This window comes from Trichomycterus rosablanca, chromosome 21 (assembly GCF_030014385.1).
Source record: "Trichomycterus rosablanca isolate fTriRos1 chromosome 21, fTriRos1.hap1, whole genome shotgun sequence".
Classification (NCBI taxonomy): Eukaryota; Metazoa; Chordata; class Actinopteri; order Siluriformes; family Trichomycteridae; genus Trichomycterus; species Trichomycterus rosablanca.
The window spans coordinates 12,654,692-12,678,524 of NC_086008.1; the positions used below are offsets into that span (position 1 = coordinate 12,654,692).

A 23,833-nucleotide genomic window follows, 5' to 3' on the forward strand; every position below is an offset into this window, starting at 1 on the left:
AAATTCTGGCAACCATATAGAAGATATACTTTGTCATATATACATATACAGGTGTACAAGTACAATAAAATGGAAGATGGAGTCAGAGCACAGGGTCAGCCATCGTACGGCGCCCCTGGAGCAGACAGGGTTAAGGGCCTTGCTCAAGGACCCAACAGTGGCTGCATAGCAGAGCCTGGATTTGAACCGCCAATCTTCCGGTTGATAGCCCAAAGCTCCACCCGCTAGACTTAAAGCGAGAGCTTAAAAGACGTATGACCGTTGTTAGGTAAGAGAGGTACTTATAATTTAATGGGACACCTACGCCTTCAAGCGGTAACAGTTGACATTGTAGTCATGTCACTTTGACCTTTCTAAGAAGCTGTGTCACTTTTACGTTTTAGTGTCAAAAGAACGCGGGGTAAATAAAGTCAGTAGTGTAAACAATAATCTATATCTATCTATTTCCTCGGCTGCTCCCATTAGGGGTCGCATTATTGATTTGGCACAGTTTTTACGCCGGATGCCCTTCCTGACACAACCCTCCCTATTGATCCGGGCTTGGGACCGGCACTACAATGCACTGGTTTATGCATCCTAGCGGCTAGGTACCTATAGGAGGAGGAAACCCACGCAGACACGGGGGGAACATGCAAACTCCACACAGAAAGGACCCGGACCACCCAGCCTGGGGATCAAACCCAGGACCACCCACTTGTGCCAAGTTTAGAACATCCTGTCTTCAGTTTGGGTCTTCAAGTGTCTTAATAGCTTATTTTTCCACTGATTCATCCTGTTGCTGACCTTTTTGTATCCTCTTTTACCTTTAACTCTCTTGTAATATGTCCAAAATAGTGGAGAGTGCTTTAGTTGGTTTATCTTGACTTCCACTTAAAGGTTAGGTTCAATTTGAGGATCCATTTGTCAATCTTCTTTCCCATCTACCGCACTCTTGAAGTCTTTGCCAGCACTACAGTTCAAAGGGCATTGACATTTTTCCAGTCCTGCTTTGACGTCCATAAAAACCCAAAGAGAAGACCAAAGTGGACAATTCTTTGTTGTATCTTTGTTTGGAGAGACTAACTGTTCTATCTGAAGATCTTTTCCAGCTTTTTCATTGTTGTTCTGCCAAGTGCTTGTCTAACTATATTTGTAGCAGGAGTTACTACGAACTGAAAGAAAATACAAGAGCATTTTCCCTAAACAAGGTGCAGCTGTGGGTCGTGGGCTGGATTCGTGACCATTATCTGTCTGTTGGATTGTCCTACAGGGCATCCTGGTGCCACCTCTTCGATGGTTAGACAATACACACCGACCTAGCCCTCCACATGATTTTAGAAAAGACAGCTCCAGCTCTGATGCCTGGCTGCCCATTTAAGGTGCTTTCAATGGTGGACAGAAGTTAGCATGGGCACATGGGACAGGGTTAGCCTAGTGGGTAGAGCTTTGGGCTATCAATTGAAATGTTGAGAGTTCTAATCCCAGCTCTGCCATTCATAGCCACTGTTGGGTCCTTGAGCAAGGCCCTTAACCCTCTCTCTATTGACTGTCCTGTGTCTGTGCAGCCTCATGCATGAGCTTGATGTTTGACGCTGCATGTTGTGACATCTTGTGACATCACTTCTGTATGTCCAGTGTTTAAATTATATGTAGTTTGAGCCACAGTTGCCCTACTGTTGGTCTATAACAGACACCATAGCCTTAGTGACCCTTGGCATTAATGAGTCTTGGCCACCCAACAACCTGTCAGCGTTGAACACTCAGTGGTTACTCACTATGAATGCCTGTAAGCACCCCTTGCTTTTACAGAGCTGGTTTAACCCAGTCGACTGAGTAACTACTATCGATACAACATTGCATATACACCGATCAGCCATAACATTAAAACCACCTCCTTGTTTCTACACTCACTGTCCATTTTTTCAGCTCCACTTATCATATAGGAGTACTTCGTAGTTCTACAATTACTGACTGTAGTCCATCTGTTTCTCTACATACTTTTTTAGCCTGCTTTCATGCTGTTCTGCAATGGTCAGGACCCCCACAGGACCACCACAGAGCAGATATTATTTAGGTGGTGGATCATTCTCAGCACTGCAGTAACACTTACATGGTGGTGGTGTGTTAGTGTGTGTTGTGCTGGTATGAGTGGATCAGACACAGCAATGCTGCTGGAGTTTTTAAACACTTCACTGTCACTGCTGGACCGAGAATAGTCCACCAATCAAAAATATCCAGCCAACAGAACCCCATGGGCAGCGTCCTGTAACCACTGATGAGCGATCGTCTCTGACTTTCCATATACAAGGTGGACCAACTAGATAGGAGTGGACAGTGAGTGGACATGGTATTTAAAAACTCCAGCAGCGCTGCTGTGTCTGATCCACTCATACCAGCACAACACACACTAACACACCACCACCATGTCAGTGTCACTGCAGGACTGAGAATGATCCACCATTTCAATAATACTTACCACCCTGTGGTGGTCCTGTGGGGGTACTGACCATTGAAGAAAAGAGTGAACGCAGACTAAAAAAGTATGCAAAGAAACAGATGGACTACAGTCAGTAATTGTAGAACTACAAAGTGCTCCTATATGGTAAGTGGAGCTGATCAAATAGACAGTGAGTGTAGAAACAAGGAGGTGGTTTTAATGTTATGCCTGACAGTAACTGACATGCGGTTGAATTGAAACACAGCCTTTTGTGTGTTTACATCTGTTGTAGCATGTGTTGATGTCCTGTTAAGATATCTCATACTGAGTGGCATGGAACCACCAGAAATCGATTAAATAATCAAAAGCTAATCATTATCACAGCTCTCTCAGTTAGTGATATGTACATTGCAGTAACGTTCCTACCCAAGCTAATTTCTTAGCACAGCTGTATCCAGCGATAGCCTGTCAGACCCAGACATGCGTGCAAAGCCCAGCTGTTTGGATTCACTATTCGGTGGATTAGCCACACTGTGAGATGTCTGTCTCTGTATGATTTTATGCATTGCACTGCAGCTACACGACCGGCTGATTGGATAATTACATAAATAAGCAGGTGTTGCTAATAAAGTGGCCAGTGAGCGTGTATGCACAGTATTTACACACAAACACACGGGCCACTTTATATAGGAACACCTGCTCACCTAGTTTATATAATGATCCAGTCAGACAGCCATGTGGCAGAAGTGAAACACATACAATAATAGAGAGAGGCGAGTCAAAAACGTACAACCCCAAATCAGAAAAAGTTGGGACAGTACGGAAAATGTGAATGAAGTAAAAATGCAGTGTTCCTCATTTGGTACAAAAGCAGCATCCAGGAAAGGCTGAGTCTTGGATGAGCAAAGATGATCAGAGGATCTCCAGTTTGTCAACAAATGTGTGAGAGAATGATTGAAATGTTTAAAAACAATGTACCTCAAAGAAAGATTGTTAGGAATTTGCATATTTCTCTCTCTACAGTGCATAATATCATTAAACCATTCAAGGAATCAGGAGGAATTTCAGTGCATAAAGGCTAAGGGTGCAAGCTTAAGCTGAACGTCTGTGATCTTCCATCCCTCAGACGGCACTGCATCAAGAACCACCACTCAACAATAGCTGATATAACCACATGGGTGAGGGATTACTTTGGCAAACCTTTGTCAAGCACTACAATACAGAGTTACATGCACAAATGCCACTTAAATCTTTACTGTGCAAAAAAAGAAGCCTTATGTTATCCATGTCCAGAAGTGGTGTCGACTTCTCTGGGCTCGGAGGCATCTAGGATGGACCATCACACAGTGGAAATGTGTATTGTGGTCAGATGAATCAGCATTCCAGGTCTTTTTTGGAAAAAAATGCGGAAGAAGAGGGTACGGGTACTGGACTGGCCTGCCTGCAGTCCTGACCTGTCCCCAATAGAGAATGTGTGGAGAATTTTGAATGGGACAAAATAAAAGCTGAAACACTAAATCGCTTGGTATTCTCGGTGCCAAAACGTCTTTTAAGTGTGGTGAAAAGGAATGGCAACATTACAAAGTGGTAAATGCTTTACCGTCCCAACTTTTTTTGGAACGTGTTGCATGACTGAAATGCAGGAATGGATGTTTATTAATAAATGAAATGAAATATCTCAGGTTCATCCTAAAATAAAAGTCTGTGTTTTTTATTATTTGCATTTTCCATACTGTCCCAACTTTATCTGATTTGGGGTTGAATGAAAACTGGATGGAATCGCACTCATGTTTTTCATTTAAATCCTCACCTTGCGTATGGAAAGTCTTTTCCATTAGCTGTCTCTTTAGAACTGGTTGTGAACTCCTGGGAGGGCGATGACAGTCATTTCTAGAGTCTATAGCTAGGCCCGCTGGGAGATGGATTTAGCTGTCATGGCAGCGCTGTGCTGTCTTTAAGGATGAGCGTTGACGTAGGTGGCGAGGTCAGTGTGGGAGAGAGCGTCTCACACAGCTGCTCACTAAAGATCATCATCGGCGGAGGGGAACTTCACCCGGGAGCCTCGGCTGACAAAATCAACTCGAGCTGATAAGAAAGAATTCTTCCACAAAAAAAACCCCTGTGACTTATGACTCACTGGTACTTTTCCGGCTACAGATGAAATACAAATATTTTTCAAGCTTTTAAAATTACCTGGATTGCTGCAGTAAGAACTCAGTAAGAAGGTTTGAACTTTGTTTGTCCTTATTGTGGTTGTCATGCATTTATTAAACAAGAGACCAGAAGCAAAAGTGGCAGATTATAGGGTTTCTAGCATTAAGTCTTCTTTAGGTTATGCTACAGCATATCAATTTGGTCAAGGTCTAAATCAGGGTTTCTCAAACCCTGGGTTGCGACCCTTGGGTGGGTCATGAGCCAAACAAATGAAAATAATAATAAACAAATAATAATAATAATTGAATAAACAAAAGGCTTTACGTTACACCTTGTGAACCACAGTGGGACCAGATTGCCACCAATTTTATTAATTAAGTATATTCCGTTTGTGCTTCGTTTTAATGTGTTGCCTGGGTCGTAGTAAAAATCATGGACAAAACAGGGGTCACTTGCAAAACCCCAGTCTAAACCACACCTGGGCATTGTACAGCCCCCGGGTCACATCCGTCTTTTGGCTGTACCCATTTAAATTTTCGGCATTTAGCAGACGCTTTTATCCAAAGCGACTTACAGTACTGTGACAGTATATTGTCTAAGCAATTAAGGGTTAAGCGCCTTGCTCAAGGGCCCAACAGTGGCAACCTGGCAGTGGTGTGGCTTGAACCAGCTTCCAGTACCTTAACTGCTAGAACGACATGAACTCAACCACCCACCTCACTGCCCCCTTCATGGGCTGCACGTATTATGCATGTATTAAGCCAAACAGAAAATATATAGCAAACAATAATATATATGGAATAAAAGCAACAAGGACGTCCAGACTGGAGCAGTCCATACCAGCTTTGTGATATCTAGAAAACATATCCAACAACAACAATGGGCTAAAAAACAGCAAATAAGTTGAGTTAGCAAGCTAGCATATAACAGCACCAAGTTTGGATTTGGCTGTAATGCGCTCATTAATATGCACCACCAATTTGGTAATGTTAGCATAAAATTCTCCAGACTTAATAACATTCAGCCTGACCCAACAAAACTTTAGAGAGATAAAATTTTGTAAGCCAATCACAGTTCAAAAAGGCGAACTTCAAGGTAACAATGGCTGTTGAAGCAGGCTGTGTCCCAAATTGCACAACACTATATAAACAGTTATACAACAGTTAGTTCCGACCTTACAATCTGATTGGATGAGAAGCGTTCTAACCGTGCTGATATTTGTGATAACAGCACGGCCTTTTCACACCACAACTGTATTACTCCGCTGACGCGTTGCCAGTAACGACAAGCTTCATGCACACAAACGCGCACGCAGGCGACACAGACTTTTTTCCCGATTGCGTTTTAAATCCGTTATCTGATATACAATCTAGTGCACTGTGTAGGGAACATAAATCAATTGTCTAATATATTGTCGTGCACAATGTAGTGAACATGAATGCGTTATCTGATATACAATTTAGTGTACTGTGTAGGGAACATAACCAATTGTCTAATTCACTATCTAGTGCACTATGTAGGGAACATAAATCCGTGATCTGATACACAATCTAGTGCACTATGTAGGGAACATTAATGTGTTTTTAACGCGAACAGTTAGCTTAATAGCCCAGTTAGCAGCTCCTAAAAGTTCTGTTATCACCCATATCCTTTGGTGTGTGTGAGAGGTTTTTTATTTCTTTTTTTCCCTTCGGAGGTTCTTGCCTTCTTCTTCTTCTTGTTCTTACCTCCCTGAAATGAGTTTTTGCAACTTGGGATGTCTGCTTTGTAGTGTTAAACTTTATATTCGTTGTGGAACTACTTTTTGGCGGAAGGTATTGTCAATATTAAAGCATATTTATTATGAAATTCAGGGCTTATTTGATTTATTTTCTTTCTTTATTTTGTAAAAACTGTTGTATAAAAGCAATAGAACACTCGAGGTCATGTGTTATCGCGAATAACATCACGGCTGTGATGATCTACGGCCTTCGGCTCGTGCCTGCGACCAAATTACAGTCGTGATGATATTCGCGATAACACACTCCCTCTCGTGTTCTATTGCTTAAGTATGCTTAATTAGTACACAGTGAATTGTGTAGTTACATTATATAGAGCACAACTTCTCCCAGAAACTCATAAAAAAAGAATGGCTAACCTTGTCATAATAAATGATGCCACAAAGGAAGTACATGAGTTAGCATGCTAGCATATGACAGCACCATGTTTGGATTTGGCTGTAATGCACTCACCCTGACCCCACAAGACACAAGACTAAAGCAATTGTCTAGCACACAGAGATTCAATCTTATAAGCCAATCACAGTTCATGAAGGCAAACTTTAAAGTAACATTGTGGTTAAAGCAGGCTGTGTCCCAAATTGCATAATACTGTATAAACAAGTGTGCTTAATTAGTACACAGTGAATGGTATAGTTACACTATATAGCGCACAACTTTTCCTAGAAACTCTCATAAACAAGAATGGCTTACCTTGTCATAATAAATGATGCCACAAAGGAAGTACTTGAGTTAGCATGCTAGCATATAACAGCACCATGTTTGGATTTGGCTGTAATGTGTAGTGTGTTTATATTAGCTTATTAGCCTGACCCTACAAGACTAAAGACTTTAGCAATTGTCAAACACACAGAGTTTAAATTTTATAAGCCAGTCACAATTCATAAAGGCAACATTCAAAGTAGCATTGCAGTTAAAGCAGGCTGTGTCCCAAATTGAACAATGCTGTATAAGCAGGTGTGCCTAATTAGTACACGGTGAATGGTATAGTTACACTATATAGCACACAACTTTTCCCAGAAACTAAATCTCATAAAAAAGAATGGCTAACCTTGTCATATTAAATGATGCCACAAAGTACTTGAGTTAGCATGCTAGCATATGACAGCACCATGTTTGGATTTGGCTGGACAAGACTTGAGACTTTAGCAATTGTCTAGCACACAGAGTTTAAATTTTATAAGCCAATCACAGTTCACAAAGCAAAGTTCAAAGTAACATTGCAGTTAAAGCAGGCTGTGTCCCAAATTGCACAATACTTTATAAACAAGTGTGCTTAATTAGTCAGCAGTGAATGGTATAGTTACACTATATAGTGCACAACTTTTTCAGTAACTAAATCTCATAAACAAGAATAGCATCTTACCATGCCAGACTAAATGATGCCACAAAGTAAGTACTTGAGTTAGCATGCTAGCATATAACAGCACCATGTTTGTATTGAGCTGTTAGCACAGCATGGTTTGTAATGCTGGCATTAAATTATAAATACACCACAAAGCTTTTGACACAAAGCCTTTCTTGATTGAACATATGACACATGGGGTTCAATGCAGGAAAGATCAGTGTGTATGATCTCAGGTATTCTGTTGACATCGCTTTAGCGTAAAGCCACAGATTTAGCCTGAAGACAATGTTTGCTGAAAGCATGTCGCTAGTACAGGTTCGCTAAGTTTATCCCATGACATTACTTGCTTTGATTCTTCACAAATCCAACTTTTGATTGAAGGATCAAGAAGGATAAGCCAAAGCGGCAACATGTCTGACTCCTGCAAATAATTCCTGAACGATGGAGATAAATCCATGCTAAAATACTGAGTGCTTGCCTTTGTAAATATTAGCAGTCAGCACATGGCATGAGGGAAGCAGGGAGCTGTCAAACAGCAAATTGAACTGAAGATGTATGTCAACAATGCACGGTGTGTGGCCTAGAACAACCACAGAACAGCTTTTAAAAAAACAGTCCCTGTTTTGGAGATGCTAAAAATGCTAATAAAATGTAGACCATAATTTTAACACTTGTTCTATGATGTCACATGGTGTTTATGTTTAAGTTTTTAGGTTGTACGATGTTGTTTAGGCCATAACAAAACTATTTAATTGTTTTACATGAATTTATACAGCATAACTCCGGCTGAACATTGAATAAACCATTCAAGAGTGCATTCAAGAATGCAAATAATCAAGGTATTTTAAACTCTATTCATAAGATTCAAGAAATTTTATCAGCTCCACTTACCATATAGAAGCACTTTGTTGTTCTACAATTACTGACTGTAGTCTATCTATTTCTCTATATGCTTTGTTAGCCCCCTTTCATGCTGTTCTTCAATGATCAGGACCCCCACAGGACCACCACAGAGCAGGTATTATTTGGGTGGTGGGTCATTCTCAGCACTGCAGGGACACTGACATGGTGTTGGTATGACTGGATGTCACTGCTGGAGAATAGTCCACCAACCAAAAATACCTAGCCAACAGCGCCCTGTGACCACTGATGAAGGTCTAGAAGATGACCAACTCAAACAGCAGCAATAGATGAGCAATCGTCTTGTAGATGACTTTACATCTACAAGGTGGACCAACTAGGTAGGAGTGTCTAATAGAGTGGACAGTGAGTGGACACGGTATTGTGTCTGATCCACTCATACCAGCAGAACACACACTAACACACCACCACCACCATGTCAGTGTCACTGCAGTGCTGAGAATGATCAACCACCTAAATAAAACCTGCTCTGTGGTGGTCATGACCATTACAGAACAGGGTGAAAGCAGGCTAAAAAATTATGTGGAGAAATAGATGGACTACAGTCGGTAATTGTAGAACTACAAAGTGCTTCTATATGGTAAGTGGAGCTGATAAAATGGCAGGGGGTGGTTTTAATGTTATGCTACCACCAGGTGACATTTTTTCCTGGGAATTATGTGGTTATTTCAGTAGGATGATGCCAGACCTCATCTTGCATGTCCTACAACAATGTGGCTTCATAGACACAGTGTGTGTGTGCTGGACTGGCCTGCCTGCACTGAATGACAGTTCATGGAGCCATAAACCCTCCCCAGACAGTGGATGGACAAGATTTTACAAGAAGCTCGTATCTAATTTTACAGTCTAATTATAAAAAAGGTATGAGAGAAACCGGCAGTAACATAAACAAAGTTGAAGGATGACCCGAATGCAGCAAGAACAACAGTCATATAGTGAACAAGCAATGAATTTAAAACACAGTATCTCTATATTATTCCACACAATCATAAACAAGACTTCATATTTCTTTGACATCGACAATGTTTAATTAATGTTAGTTGCATTAACAAAAGCCATTGTTTTGCACCCAGTATCATCCTTGTGCTGCTAGGTGTCTCTTCATTGCTATTGCCTGGGTGCTATGTCAAAACACATGTTCATTAGTCTCCACTCAGTCCCCAGGTCCTTGTTATTTTCCAGGCCTTGATCTTGGTTGGAATAGTATTATGCCAATGACCTATGGGGCATTAGAGCACACTACCTCACTGTTACAGCATGTTCCTGTACCACACTAATGACTGCTGTTGCACACATATACACAAAATAGTTGTAGCGAAGATGAATATCTGTGTATTCTGAACATAATCAGTACTGAGATGGATGTGCACAGCATAATTTGTTTATTAAGAGCAGATTATGAAACACCTGTTGTGCTGCAATATATATACACCGATCAGCCATAACATTAAAACCACCTCCTTTGTTTCTACACTCACTGTCCATTTTATCAGCTCCACTTACCATATAAAAGCACTTTGTCATTCAAAAATTACTGACTGTAGTCCATCTGTTTCTCTACATACCCTTTTACCCTGCTTTTACCCTGTTCTTCACTGGTCAGGACACCCACAGGACCACCACAGAGCAGGTATTATTTAGGTGGTGGATCATTCTCAGCACTGCAGTGACACTGACATGGTGGTGGTGTGTTAGTGTGTGTTGCGATGGTATGAGTGGATAAGACACAGCAGCGCTGCTGGAGTTTATAAATACTGTGTCCACTCAGTGTTCAATCAGTGGTCACAGGACGCTGCCCACGGGGCGCTGTTGGCTGGATATATTTTTGGTTGGTGGACTATTCTCAGTCCAGCAGTGACAGTGAGGTGTTTAAAAACTCTAGCAGCGCTGCTTATACCAGCACAACACACACTAACACACCACCACCATGTCAGTGTCACTAAAGTGCTGAGAATGATCCACCACCCAAATAATATCTACTCTGTAGTGGTCCTGCGGGGGTCCTGACCATTGAAGAACAGCATGAAAGGGGGCTAACAAAGCATGCAGAGAAACAGATGGACTACAGTCAGTAGTTGTAGAACTACAAAGTGCTTCTATATGGTAAGTGGAGCTGATAAAATGGACAGTGAGTGTAGAAACAAGGAGGTGGTTTTAATGTTATGGCTGATCGGTGTACGTATATTATATATATACTGTATATATATATATATATATATATATATATATATATATATATATATATATATATATATATATATATATATATATATATATATATATATATATATTGTATATTATATATATATTATTCTTTTGTCAATGTGTTTTAATATCACTACATATGCAGTGCCTTAAAAATCATCTATTGTTGCTAAATGAGGCACAAGTGGCTAACAAACAACCAAAAAAAATAGTACAGGGACCAAACTCATACAAAATGTGGAAATATAATAAACAGGAATGTGCAAAGATTTGCAGACCGTTCCAATTAATTGGTATAAGAACTTTTTCTTGTATAAGAAGGTTTTTTTTACACCTGTCAGCTTTGGTTTAATTAAACCGAACCCTGGTGCGATTGCTCTGTAAGTACACCAAATTAGCGGATCAAGGCCGCCTAAGCAGGAAGGAAAAGGGTCTTAGTCCATTTCTAAATAAATTCTGGTGTGATTAATTCCAGGTATGAACACAATATGAACCGAAGGCGTCTAGACAGACCAAACACAGTATGATGTCACAATATGCAACACAAAACATACTACTTTTTACCAACTTTTGCTGTGTTTCCAGTCAATAAAAATACAACCCCAAATCAGACAGTATGGAATATGCAGATAAAATAAAAATGCAGTGTTCTCTACATTTACTTTGACTTTTATTTGATTGCAGACAGTTTGAACCCAAGATATTTCATGTTTTGTCTGCTCAACTTCATTTCATTTGTTAATATATCTCCATTCCTGCATTTCAGGCCTGCAACACATTCGAAAAAAGTTGGGACAGGGGCAATTTAGGGCTAGTAATGAAGTGAAAAAACTAAATAATGATGTGATTCCAAACAGGTGATTGTAATCATGGTTTGATACAAAAGCAGCATCCAGGAAAGGCTTTGATGAGAAAAGATGATCAGAGGATCTCCAGTTTGTCAACAAATATGTGAGAAAATTATGGAAATGTTTAAAAACAATGTACCTCAAAGAAAGATTGGAAGGGATTTGCATATTTCTTCCTCTACAGTGCATAATATCATTAAACCATTCAAGGAATCAGGAGGTAACCACATGGGTGAGGGATTACTTTGACAAACCCTTGTCAAGCTCTACAATACAGAGTTACAAGCACAAATGCCACTTAAAACTTTACTGTGCAAAAAAGAAGCCTTATGTTAACCATGTCCAAAAGCGGCGTCGACTTCTCTGGGCTCGGAGGCATCTAGGATGGACCATCACACAGTGGAAACGTGTATTGTTGTGAGATGAATCAGCATTTCAGGTCTTTTTTGAAAAAAAAAAAAAGGACGCCGTGATAGGCCCCCTCACCCATTACTCGCTCGGGTATTCAGATATGTCATTTTCCCTTTCTGAAATAAAAGAATGTCCTGTGACTTTTGACTCACCCTGTAGAACTACAAAGTGCTTCTATATGGTAAGTGGAGCTGATAAAATGGACAGTAAGTGTAGAAACAAGGAGGTGGTTTAAACACACCCCAGATCTGCTGTGGTGACCCTTGAATATAAGGGGGTAAAAAAAAAATGTCAAATGCTTCAAAATAGTGTAACGTGAATATTCAAAAACATTTTTTTTTGGTTTCATTAAATTGTGTTGATCAGTCAACAGATTTAAAGTGATTTTAATGCACCTTTGTCAGTTAAACTGTCAAGAAAATAAACGTAATTTTTTTGTATTATTATTATTACTGCGTTTTACAAAATGTCCCATTTTTTTTTGGAAAGGGAATAATTTTGATGACAGTTATTTGGCAGATAAACTTTCAAATCCCTGACAAGCCCTGCTCAGAACTCAAACCTGGTCTTTTTGCATTGTGCTTCACCCATACACAGCAATAAAATGCCATGCCGACAAGAGACGCCTTGATGAATTTACTCTGTAGTGCTTTTATTCAATAGCACACTGCTTGTATATCAGTGATTGAGTACACATCCCCGCTCTTTGTACTGTCTGCCTTACAAACATTTACCAGCCCTTGCGGCCACAGGACCGCTCGATGACATTGTTGACACAGGAGCTATAAGACATTGTTGGGCTGTATCACTAGCGCCAACAATACTCCACTGAGCAAAAACACTCCTAACCGAATTAAGTTTAAAGTACTTTTAGGGGAGGTTGCAGAGACTAACAAGGACTCTCAGACGCTCTCACCTTCCATTTATTCTCCTTTAGGAGCAAGAACAAAGATGCTTCAGATGCTGTGCCAAGTAACCGCACTTCACAACATCTCTAACAGGCTTCTAATGACTTTCAGGCTAAGAATAAAAGCTAAGAGGAAAATTATGGGGGTTTATTTGTACTAATTAAAATAAATAATTGGAAATTTAAACCAAGACTTTACTGTTAATTTACTAACTACGTGTGAAGTGTGAACATACACCAAACCTTAGAATTAATTTTAGGTTAGACCTAGATTGATTCCTCAAAGTAATAAATTCACAATACTACTCTTGCTTTTAAGACCTTTATTGTACTGTAGTATTTATTTTATACTATGTTACCACAGGGGAACCACATTTCCACTATAGGGAACTGTATTATTTTCCTGTTTATTTATACTATTTACAGTTGGTTTGACTTGTCACACTTTACTTTCAAAATTGAAGAATAACTACTGATTTATTTATGTATTAGGATTTTAATGTCATGTTTTACACACTTTGGTTACAATCATGACCGAAACGGTAGTTACTCATTACCTAAGATTCATCAGTTCAATGTCAAACACAGTCATGGATAATTTTGTACTTCAATTCACCTCACTTGCATGTCTTTGGACTGTGGGAGGAAACCGAAGCTCCCGGAGGAAAACCACACAGACACAGGGAGAACATACAAAATCCACACAGAAAGGACCCGGACCGCCCCACCTGGGGATCGATCCCAGGACCTTCTTGCTGTGACGTGACAGTGCTACCCATCGTGCCGCCCTAACTACTGATTTAAAGAGAAAGAAAGAAGGTAGTAAGACCAGTTGTGAAGAAGGGCCAACGGGATGAAATAGGTCTAGACATACACATGTCAAGGTGTTTACCTAAAGAATAAACTGGACTGTAAAAGAACCTTTTTTTGGCTAGTAAAACAACATTTTTAAGCATCGATTACAAAAATGGTGCAAAGCATTCTAGCTAGTGGCCTCTGCTGGAGAGGAAGAGGATAAATAAATGCATTAAAACAAGCAAGCTGGGATATTCCGCTAGCACACCTTCTCGGTTCGAAACTCGGCGTTGCCACCGGTCGGCTGGGCGCCATCTAGCGGGAATAACTGGCAGTGCCTGCTGTTCTGCTAGGGCGGGGTGACCGGACTATGTGGGTGGGGTCTTCAAACGCTGTGTAAGGACTCTGATTGGCAGATGTAGAGGCGTCTGTGCAGAGTGCATAGGTGGAAAAGGGTTCCGCTAAGGGATGTGCACTGGTCGGAGGAGGCGTGAGCAGCAATATACCCAACTCGACTGCAATCAGGGATTACTCAGCAGCGGAAGACTTCATTTGACTATGATAAATTGGGAGAAAATGGGAGAAAAATGTATAAAATATATTTAAAAAATAAATAAATAATAACCCTACAATTAATCATATGAATCAAGGGCATTTTCAGCATTTAGCAGACGCTTTTTAACCAATGCAACTTATAGTACTGTGACAGTATGCCGTCTAAGAAACTGAGGATTAAGGGCCCAACAGTGGCAACCTGGCAGAGATGGGGCTTGAACCAGCAACCTTTTAATTACTCGTCCAGTACCTTAAACTTAGATACCTTAGGCTACAACTGCCCTACAAAAAGAATTTACATTTACATTTTCAGCATTCAGCAGATGCTTTATATTCAATGCAACTTACAGTACTGTGACAGTATAGTGTCTAAGCAATTGAGGGTTAAGGGCCTTGCTCAAGGGCCCGACAGTGGCAACGTGGCAGAGGTGGGGCTTGGACCAGCGAGCTTTGGATTACTAGTCCAGTACCTTAACTGCTGAAAATGCAGATACATTATAGGCAGTTGTATTCTAGCATTTAGCAGACGCTTTTACCCCATCTAAGCAACTGAGGATTAAGGGTCTTGCTTAAGGGCCCAACAGCAGCAACCTGGCAGTGGTGGGGCTTGAACCAGCGAACTTTGGATTACTAGTCCAGTACCTTAACCACTAGGCTACAACTGCCTATAATGTGAAAAGAACAAAACCTGTAGACATGCTGTTTGATATTCATGCTATGAGCAACACTTATAGCATATGCATTTAATTATGAGCCGATAACACACAAATCACCTTCAAGCCAAATGTGTAAATTGTTGCAACCTTGTAAATTCTCTCAGGTAGGCTGCAAGTGTAAATGGTGCAAAGCTACGCACTTACACACTTTCTGTAAATGTATACTATGTAGCCAAAGAGCCATGAGAAATGTCATTAAAAGAAAAAAGAAAACCCTTGTTGGATGAGACGTATCATAAAATCTGTTAACACGTCCTTTGTTTGCTGTTGACACTGGTACTCAAAAGCAAGCACTCAGTGAAGGGTATGATTCGAGTGGCTTTGAGTGTCTCTCAGACGTGCTCATAAAGTACCAAAAAAAATCCATTCAATCTGAACAAAATGGCTAAATCTGTTTCATGTTACGGACATCGCCTCAGAGGACAAAAACAAGGAGACAATCTTGATAAACATGCTGTGTCACTGAGCTGAATCTTGGCTGACATGTCCAAGGAGCAAACAAGCGAGTGCACTGAATTGGGAAAAGACACAAACAAGGACATTCAGTCAGGTGGTGCATGGGAGTGGAAAAGACGTTGAGGTTGCAGGTAATGATGTTTTACCTGAGAGGACGTCTGTCAGCCATAACATTACAACCACTTTGTAGTGCTACAATTACTGACTGTAGTCCATCTGTTTCTCTGCATACTTTTTTAACCTCCTTTCACCCTGTTCTTCAATGGTCAGGACCCCCACAGGACCACTACAGAGTAGGTATTATTTAGGTGGTGGATCACTCAGCACTGCAATGAAACTGACATGGTGGTAGTGTGTTAGTGTGTGTTGTGATGGTATGAGTGGATCAGACACAGCAGCACTGCTGGAGTTTTTAAACACCTCACTGTCCTTGCTGGACTGAGAATAGTCCACCAACCAAAAACATCCAGCCAACAGTGCCCCATGGGCAGCATCCTGTGACCACTGATGAAGGTCTAGAAGATGACCAACTCAAACAGCAGCAATAGATGATCTACAAGGTGGACCAACTAGGTAGATAGTAGGTAGGTAGTAGGTAGATGTCTAATAGAGTGGACAGTGAGTGGACACGGTATTTAAAGCTCCAGCAGCGCTGCTGTGTCTGATCCACTCATACCAGCACAAAACACACTAACACACCACCACCATGTCAGTGTCACTACAGTGCTAAGAATGATCCACCACCCAAAAAACACCTGATCTGTAGTGGTCCTGTAGGGGTCCTGACCATTGAAGAAAGCAGGCTAAAAAAGTACGTAGAGAAACAGATGGACTACAGTCAGTAATTGTAGAACTACAAAGTGCTTCTATATGGTAAGTGGAGCTGATAAACTGGACAGTGTGTGTAGAAACAAGCAGGTGGTTTTAATATATATATATAGATATATATATATATATAGATATATATATGTTTGTGTATTTATTTATTTATTATAAAGGGTTTTTACTACATCATGCCCCCAACAAGAGTTTGGACACCCCTGGCTTAGAGTGTTTAACTTGAGGATCATCTTAGACCCAGACATGGGGTTGCATAGAATATCAAAATTTAATAGAATTGCGAAAACCTTGTTTGAATATGTTGGAGTCCCATGTTGGAATATTTCCTTCTTCATTCTTCTATTTCAACAGTGACCACGCCTAAACAGACCTATTTTTTGTGTGTGTGTGCTTTGACCAGAATGTTCCGGTCCACTCGGTGTAGAAGGAGGCATCATCGCTAACCAGCAGATCACAGCCTCCTCCACCCACCGTGCTCTATTCGGCCTGCAGAAGTGGTACCCCTACTTCGCCCGGCTCAACAAGAAGGGTCTGGTGAACGCCTGGACGGCTGCCGAGAACGACAGATGGCCCTGGATTCAGGTAACAGATGCACCCAAGGAGACTGAACCCTGGTGAAGCTTCATCATGAACTAATGTATGTGTGGGAAATGAATTAATGGGGTCTTGGCTCAGTTTAGAATTAAGGGAGGCTAGTGTGTTGGCTTATTTGTATCTCAGCAAGCTTTACGTGTGATGTGAATGACCTTGTTCTGGAAAATTCTCTTAACTAGCTAGCTAACAAATCAAGCTCGACATTAAAAGTATAGCTCCAAGTTTATATTGTTGAAAAAACAATAGTACATGATTTAAATTAATTAAATATTAGAAAGGTTGTTTGTTAAATGAATATAATGCCACTTGTGGCACAAAGTATTGTATCTGTGCAATAGAGTTCTTCTATTCAGGGTCTCAGGTGGCACAGTGGCAAAACATCTCGATTTGTTTTTTCAAATCTCAGCTCTGCTACCGGCAGGCTGGGCGCCTAGACGAACAACAATTGGCTCGGTCGCAGGGAGGGTGACAAAGGGGATTCCTCATAACTGATGCAATTATGATGCAATTACTCTGCTGGCTGATGGATGGCGCCTGCACAAATATCAGGGTGTGACTCTCAATGTGCAAAGCTGATCCACATATGAACTCACCTTGTGCAGGTGAAAAGATGCAGTTGGCCAGTGCACATGTGTTGAAGGGGTCGTGTGTTAGTCACGGCTCTCCTCAGTCAGAGTAGAGGTCAACATCAGTAGAAGGGAAGCGTTATGCAATCGGGTAATTAGATAGATTGATTGATAGAACTAGATTGGGAGGAAAATTGGGGGGATTGATTAAAAACTCCACTTATACCAGCACAACACACACTAACACACCACCACCATGTCAGTGTCACTGCAGTGCTGAGAATGACCCACCACCCAAATAATACCTTCTCTGTGGTGGTCCTGCTGGGGTCCTGATCATTAAAGAACAGGGTGAAAGCAGGATAAGAAAGTATGTATATAAAACAGATGGACTACAGTCAGTAATTGTAGAACTACAAAGTGCTTCTATATGGTAAGTGAAGCTGATAAACTGGACAGTGAGTGTAGAAACCAGGAGGTGGTTTTAATGTTATGGCTGATCAGTGTACAGTCTGAGCAATTGAGGGTTAAGGGCCTTACTCAAGGGCACAACAGCAGCAACCTGTCCAGTCCAGTACCTTTTTATTTTTTATTTTGGTGTGCCCCCCCTGGGCCTTTCTTTTGACAGCTTACCCTTTGTTTTCAATTTAAAAAAATGTTCAAATGAACCTCAAAAAAATTCTATAAATAAATAAAAGGTTATTAAGTTACCTGATTATTACTAAGGGGTATTAGAAAACATCTATTAAATAAAAAATTTTTATTCTTTAAAAAAAAAAAAAAAAAAAAATAACTATAGTAACATCTATGGTGTTAGGGTCAATTTTGACCCATATATACAGTATTTACTTCAAGAAACACAACCATTGGCCATCTTCTGGTCATTTTCTGGCAAGTGTAGGTGGCAGTAGTTTGTTGTCCAGGTTGTCCACAGGTTGTTTTTATTATAGTCCAGGATAATTATGGGCCTTTTGTCACTTCCTAATGACACAGCTTTATCTTTGTAAAAAAGTAAATAAATATATGTAAATATCATGAGTAACTCTTTTCTTTTTGGACAATATGAAAAAAAAAAACAGTGGTAGTGTCTGTCTAAGCAAATTTTGAAGAAAGTGAAGCCCAGGAAGGGACAAATCATTCATCTACTGTCACCTCTGGCCCTGGGTTTAACATCACTGGAAGGAGCTGCACCCCATCTCTCCCAGACATCCAGTTCTGTTTAGATTTGGTGTTTTGCAGAGTGTACACATTTCCAGTTTGCAGCATGCAAAAATGAGGAGAAGATTTACAATAAGCCAAGCTCTGGATCATATCTTTGCTAAAAATGAGGCAGAGGACATAGAGAAGCATAGCGATACAGATGAGCAGGTTTCTGAGGAGGAAGACGATGAGTCTGATGAAGAGGTCACCGATGTCGGAGCTGCTCCTGCTCCAGCTAAAACATTCAAATCCAAAAGTGGTAACATCTGTTGGAGCTCAGTACCTCCTTTTGTCAGATTTTGCTCTAGTATCTGTGTTCTGAGGACTCTTGATATTATTCAAAAGGTCTGAAGTGACATTGTTCCCCGGAAAATATTTCTGCCTGTCGACGAGTCCCAGAGACTATCAGTGACCTCATTGGATCTCTACACTCCAGCAAGAAGAAGAACACCAATATAAGCATCCAGGTATACCTCATCCGTGCCATTCCAAATGACTTTTTTTTTAGTGAGAACGCCATAAACAGGTCTTTATGTCACTTACTCTTGTCACAGCAAACCTTGTGATCCCATGGGTCACTTTGATGACATTTGCAGCAGCTGCCCTGCCATGTAAGTCAGGAGGTACTGAGCTCCAACAGATGTTACCACTTTTGGATTTGAATGTTTTAGCAGGAGCGGGAGCAGCTTCAGCACCAGTGACCACTCATCTGTATTGCTATGCTGCTCTGTATCCTCTGCCTCATTTTTACCAGTAATATGATCCAGAGCATGGCTTATTGTAAATCTTCTCCTCATTTTGTTTGTTCAGGGAAGGAGACCAACAGGCAAAGCGAGAAGCCCCTAACTAAAGCTTACAGGGTTGGGAGAGGAGCTGGCTGTCAGTGGGCTGTTGGCTGACAGTGTTAGTGAGCTGACAGTGTGTTTATAATTTCAGTTTTGGCACTAATTATTGTTTTATAATCTTTTTTTTATAACTGGGTCGAAACCGACCCTAACAACACAAAGGTCATAATTTTCACTAGCGCATTTTATAATTTTATAATTATAATTTTTTTTGTTTTATTTTGTTTAAATAGAGGTCCCTGACAAAGTCAAAAAGCCTTGATGCAATAAAATAAATTTATGTGGCACTTTTGTGCATTTAAAACCTAAAACGGGTCGGTGCCGACCCTAACACGAGAGGAAGGTTAACCACTAGAACATGCAATCTCTACACAGAAAAGACCCTGACCATCAGGCTGAGGAATCAAACCCAGGCCTCTCTTGCTATGAGGCTGCAGCGTTACCCACTGCACCACTGGATGATCACGGCATAGCAGGCGCGACCATCCATATGCAATATTAAAAGCATTTCTGCCAGTTAAAACTTCTGGTTTAGAACTTTTTCATTTAAATTCAGAAAGGTTTTTTAGACTACTTGGAAGTTGTCAAAAAGGAAGTTGAGATCTCGATGTAGATGTTCGTCTTTTTAAGCAAACATCTCCGTGTAGAGTTGATTGATTAGCAGTAATGTTGTGGAACGAACACAACAGCACAGCGATGTGTATCAAAGCAGTGTTACAAGTTTTCCGACTTGCTTCTACTAGATATTTTGGCACGCTTTGAAAGTCAGCAGAGTCCTTTTGATTGATATCCCAGACAATCACAGTGCAGCACAAGTCTCACTCCATTTACTTTCATTTTCACAATGAGGGGCAGCCTGTCAAACTCTGATTCATTCCTTAAACACATACTGATAAAATGCAGAGCAACTAAAGCTATTCGATTAAATGACAGTCTTGAGAATATTGCTTAGTCTCATCACACACTGAATGAACCGCTCTGACCTTTATGGCCTGCGGTGATCGGTGTGAAACCACTGGGAATTGGAACAAAAAGACCTTAAATTGCCAGGTTCTGCCTGGATATTGTACAGTGTTGGCCTGATAAAATGTCAAATATAGTTGGAAATAAAATTGGAATTGTAAGAAAAAGGAAGGTGAACGATTTCCAGCAGTCTGTATCATTAGTATTAAAATGAGGTATGTTGAGGGTCCTAAATGTATAAATAGAATAGGAAAAAAAAAATACATACATATATACACATTTTATCATCATCATCATTATTGTTATCATTATTGTTATTATTATTATTTGTATTTGTATTTGTATTATTATTATTATTACTATTATTATTATTATCATTATTATTATTATTATCATCATTGTTATTATTATTGTAATTATTATTATCATAATCATTATTATTATTGTAATTATTATTATTATTGTAATTATTATTATTATTATTATTATTATTAATAATAATAATTATTATTATTAATAATTATTATTATCATTGTTTTATTATTATTATTTATATAGACTTTTTATTTATTTATGTATTTATTTATTTTATTTATTTATTTATTTAATCTATTATCAATATATTTTTTTATTTGCTCGAGTGGTGCTCGGGTGACACAGCCTGAAGAACACGGGCGTCTGTAAACACCTTGATTGGCTCGTCTGTGGGATGGAATTGCTGCAGGGGATTCTTTATAACTGCTGCAAGTACGACCTCTGCTAGTTGATCAAGGGCGCCTGCACAATAAGATGCAAGATAATTAAGACCAGTGCGTGATTGTACACGATATGGATCCCCATATAAACCGGTCCTCTTAATGGGTGAAGAGAAGCGGCCGGCTACACGCTACATGACGGAGGGGACGGGCAATGGTTGTGGCTCTCTTAAGATCGAGAGTGGGGGATTACAGCAATAGAGGCCTGAGTGTGCTTAGTTCAGCACGTTTTTCAAATATCACATATTGAAGGCCACATTTCACAACAGTCAATAAATAACACTCATAAACTAAATGACAGAATAAACAGAAGCTACAATAAGACAGCACAACTTACCTTAAAGGTTAATTAATTAATTTATTTATTTATTAGGACTTCATTGTCATGTTTTACCTACTTTGGTTACATTCATGACAGGACAGGTAGTTACTGGTTACACAGGATTCATCAGTTGAAGCCTTTAATGGCAAACACAGTCATGGACAATTTTGTATCTTGCATGTCTTTGGACTGTGGGAGGACACCGGAGCTCCCGGAGAAAACCCACGCAGACACAGGGAGAACATGTAAACTTCACTCAGAAAAGACCAGACCACTTCACCTGGGAATCAAACCCAGGACCTTCTTGATGTGAGGAGACAGTGCTACCCACCAAGCCACTGTGCTACCCACCTTAATGGGTAAATGTTGACTATTGGTCTCTTAGATTGCCCATGTCCCGACTTTTTTTTTTGGATTGTGTTGCAGACATTAAATTAAAAATGAGTGTATTTTTTAGTCAGTTTACAAATGACTGCTGTCTGTTTGAGATTGTATTTTACTTACTATCTCAGACTATGTTGAAAACAGACATCCGGATGCACCAAAGACTTTTAAGACTAAAAGAGCTAAACGTCAGTCACTGCAGTGTAATAATTCCAGTCGAGTTGTTTTGGCCTCTTAATGCTTTTACGCCATTGAGCTCCTGACGCTTCACAGATTTGTTAAAGGCAAAGAGCTTTTACGGTTTAAAGGATGCCAGGGCCAAAAACCTTTGCAGAAGAGTTGAGTTTGATTTTTATTGACAGGGGTAACAGCTGGCACCGGTGCCAGGCTTTAGAGGAAAGACAGTGAGTAAGGAATAATCAGAGTAGTGAAGAACAGGAAGGACTCATGGTGTTTGCCAGAATTTAATGATATCATGTGGTAAAGAGCTTTCTGTGCTCTGGAACAGTGCATCATAGAGCCGCTGGTAATCACCCTTTCTTTATTCCCTTATCAGTGCCAAGTAACCACACACCAAAACACCTTTTTAAAAAGCTTAAATAAAGGCTGCGGTTAAAAGTAAAAGCCAGAGCTTTGTAATATTGATCTGTAGCGGGTGGCTAGTTCATTAAAATGCATGGAGACAGATAGAGAAGTTAAAGTTAAACAGAAGGAGTTTAATTGTCTGTAAACAGTGCAGAGTGATCAGCTTCTTTCCAATTTCTACTGGGACATAATTAAAAACAGGATTTATAAAGCTGTCAACCTGTACTATAGTAAACAAGCATTAAAATCATTTTAAACACTGGGTTTCCTTTAGGCACTATAATGTTAAGCAAGTGTACATTCATCTGTAGAACTGCTGTCGATGTCTTTTAAAGTGATGTAAACTATATGGTCAAAGTAGCTGGACAACAATCCCAGTTATTAAGTTAAGGTGTTTGCCACGCCCATAGTTAACAGGAGTATAAAATCAGCTATCTTAAACAAATGGCATGCATGCATGGATGGATGGATGGATGGATGGATGGATGGATGGACGGATGGACGAATGGAAGAAAAGGGAATACAAGAAAGAAAGAAAGAAATGAAAGAATAAGAAAGAACAAAAGAATAAGCAAAAAAAAAAAAAGAAAGAAAGAAAGAAAGAAAGAAAGAAAGAAAGAAAGAAAGAAAGAAAGAAAGAAATTAAAGAATAAGCAAAAAAGAAAAATAAGAGAAAAAAGAAAGAATGAAAGTAAAAGTGAAAGAAATAAAGCAAAAAGAAAGAAGAGAAGGAAGAAAAAAACTAAAGAAAGGATGCAAGAATAAAAAAGTAAGCAAAAAAAAGAAAAAATAAGGAAAGAAAGATAGGAAAAAGAAAAAAAAAGCAAGGTAAAAAAATATAAGAAAAAAGAAAGAAAGGAGATAAGGGAACAAAAGATGAAAAAAGAAAAAAGAATAAGAAAAAAAAGAATAAATAAAAGAACAAAAGAAAAAACTAAAGAAAAAAATAAAGAAAGAAAAAAATTAAAGAATAAGCAAAAAAGAAAAAGAGAAAGAAAAAGAGAAAGAAAAAGAAAACAATAAAAATAAAAAAGAAACAAAGCAAAAACAAAGAAAAAAAAAGAAAAGAATAAGCAAAAAAAGAAAGATAAAAGAAATAAAAAGAATGAAAGCAAAATTGAAAGAAAAAAGATAAGAGAAAGAAAGAAAGAAAGAAAGAAAGAAAGAAAGAAAGAAAGAAAGAAAGAAAGAAAGAAAGAAAAAGAAAATAATAGTAAGCGCAAAAAAAATTAAAGAAAGAAAAAGAAAGCAGGAAAGTAAAAGTGAAAG

General features: G+C 39.5%; 1 protein-coding gene across 1 annotated transcript in view; it reads left to right on the top strand.

The window, feature by feature from the left end:
* The window catches only part of edil3a (EGF-like repeats and discoidin I-like domains 3a), a 287,021-nt gene that overhangs the window by 176,813 nt on the left and 86,375 nt on the right, over positions 1 to 23,833 (top strand). Inside the window, exon 5 of the mRNA XM_063017541.1 lies at positions 16,751 to 16,932. Within this exon, the coding sequence (XP_062873611.1) occupies positions 16,751 to 16,932 (182 nt within the window). The remainder of the gene's footprint in view (positions 1 to 16,750; positions 16,933 to 23,833) is intronic.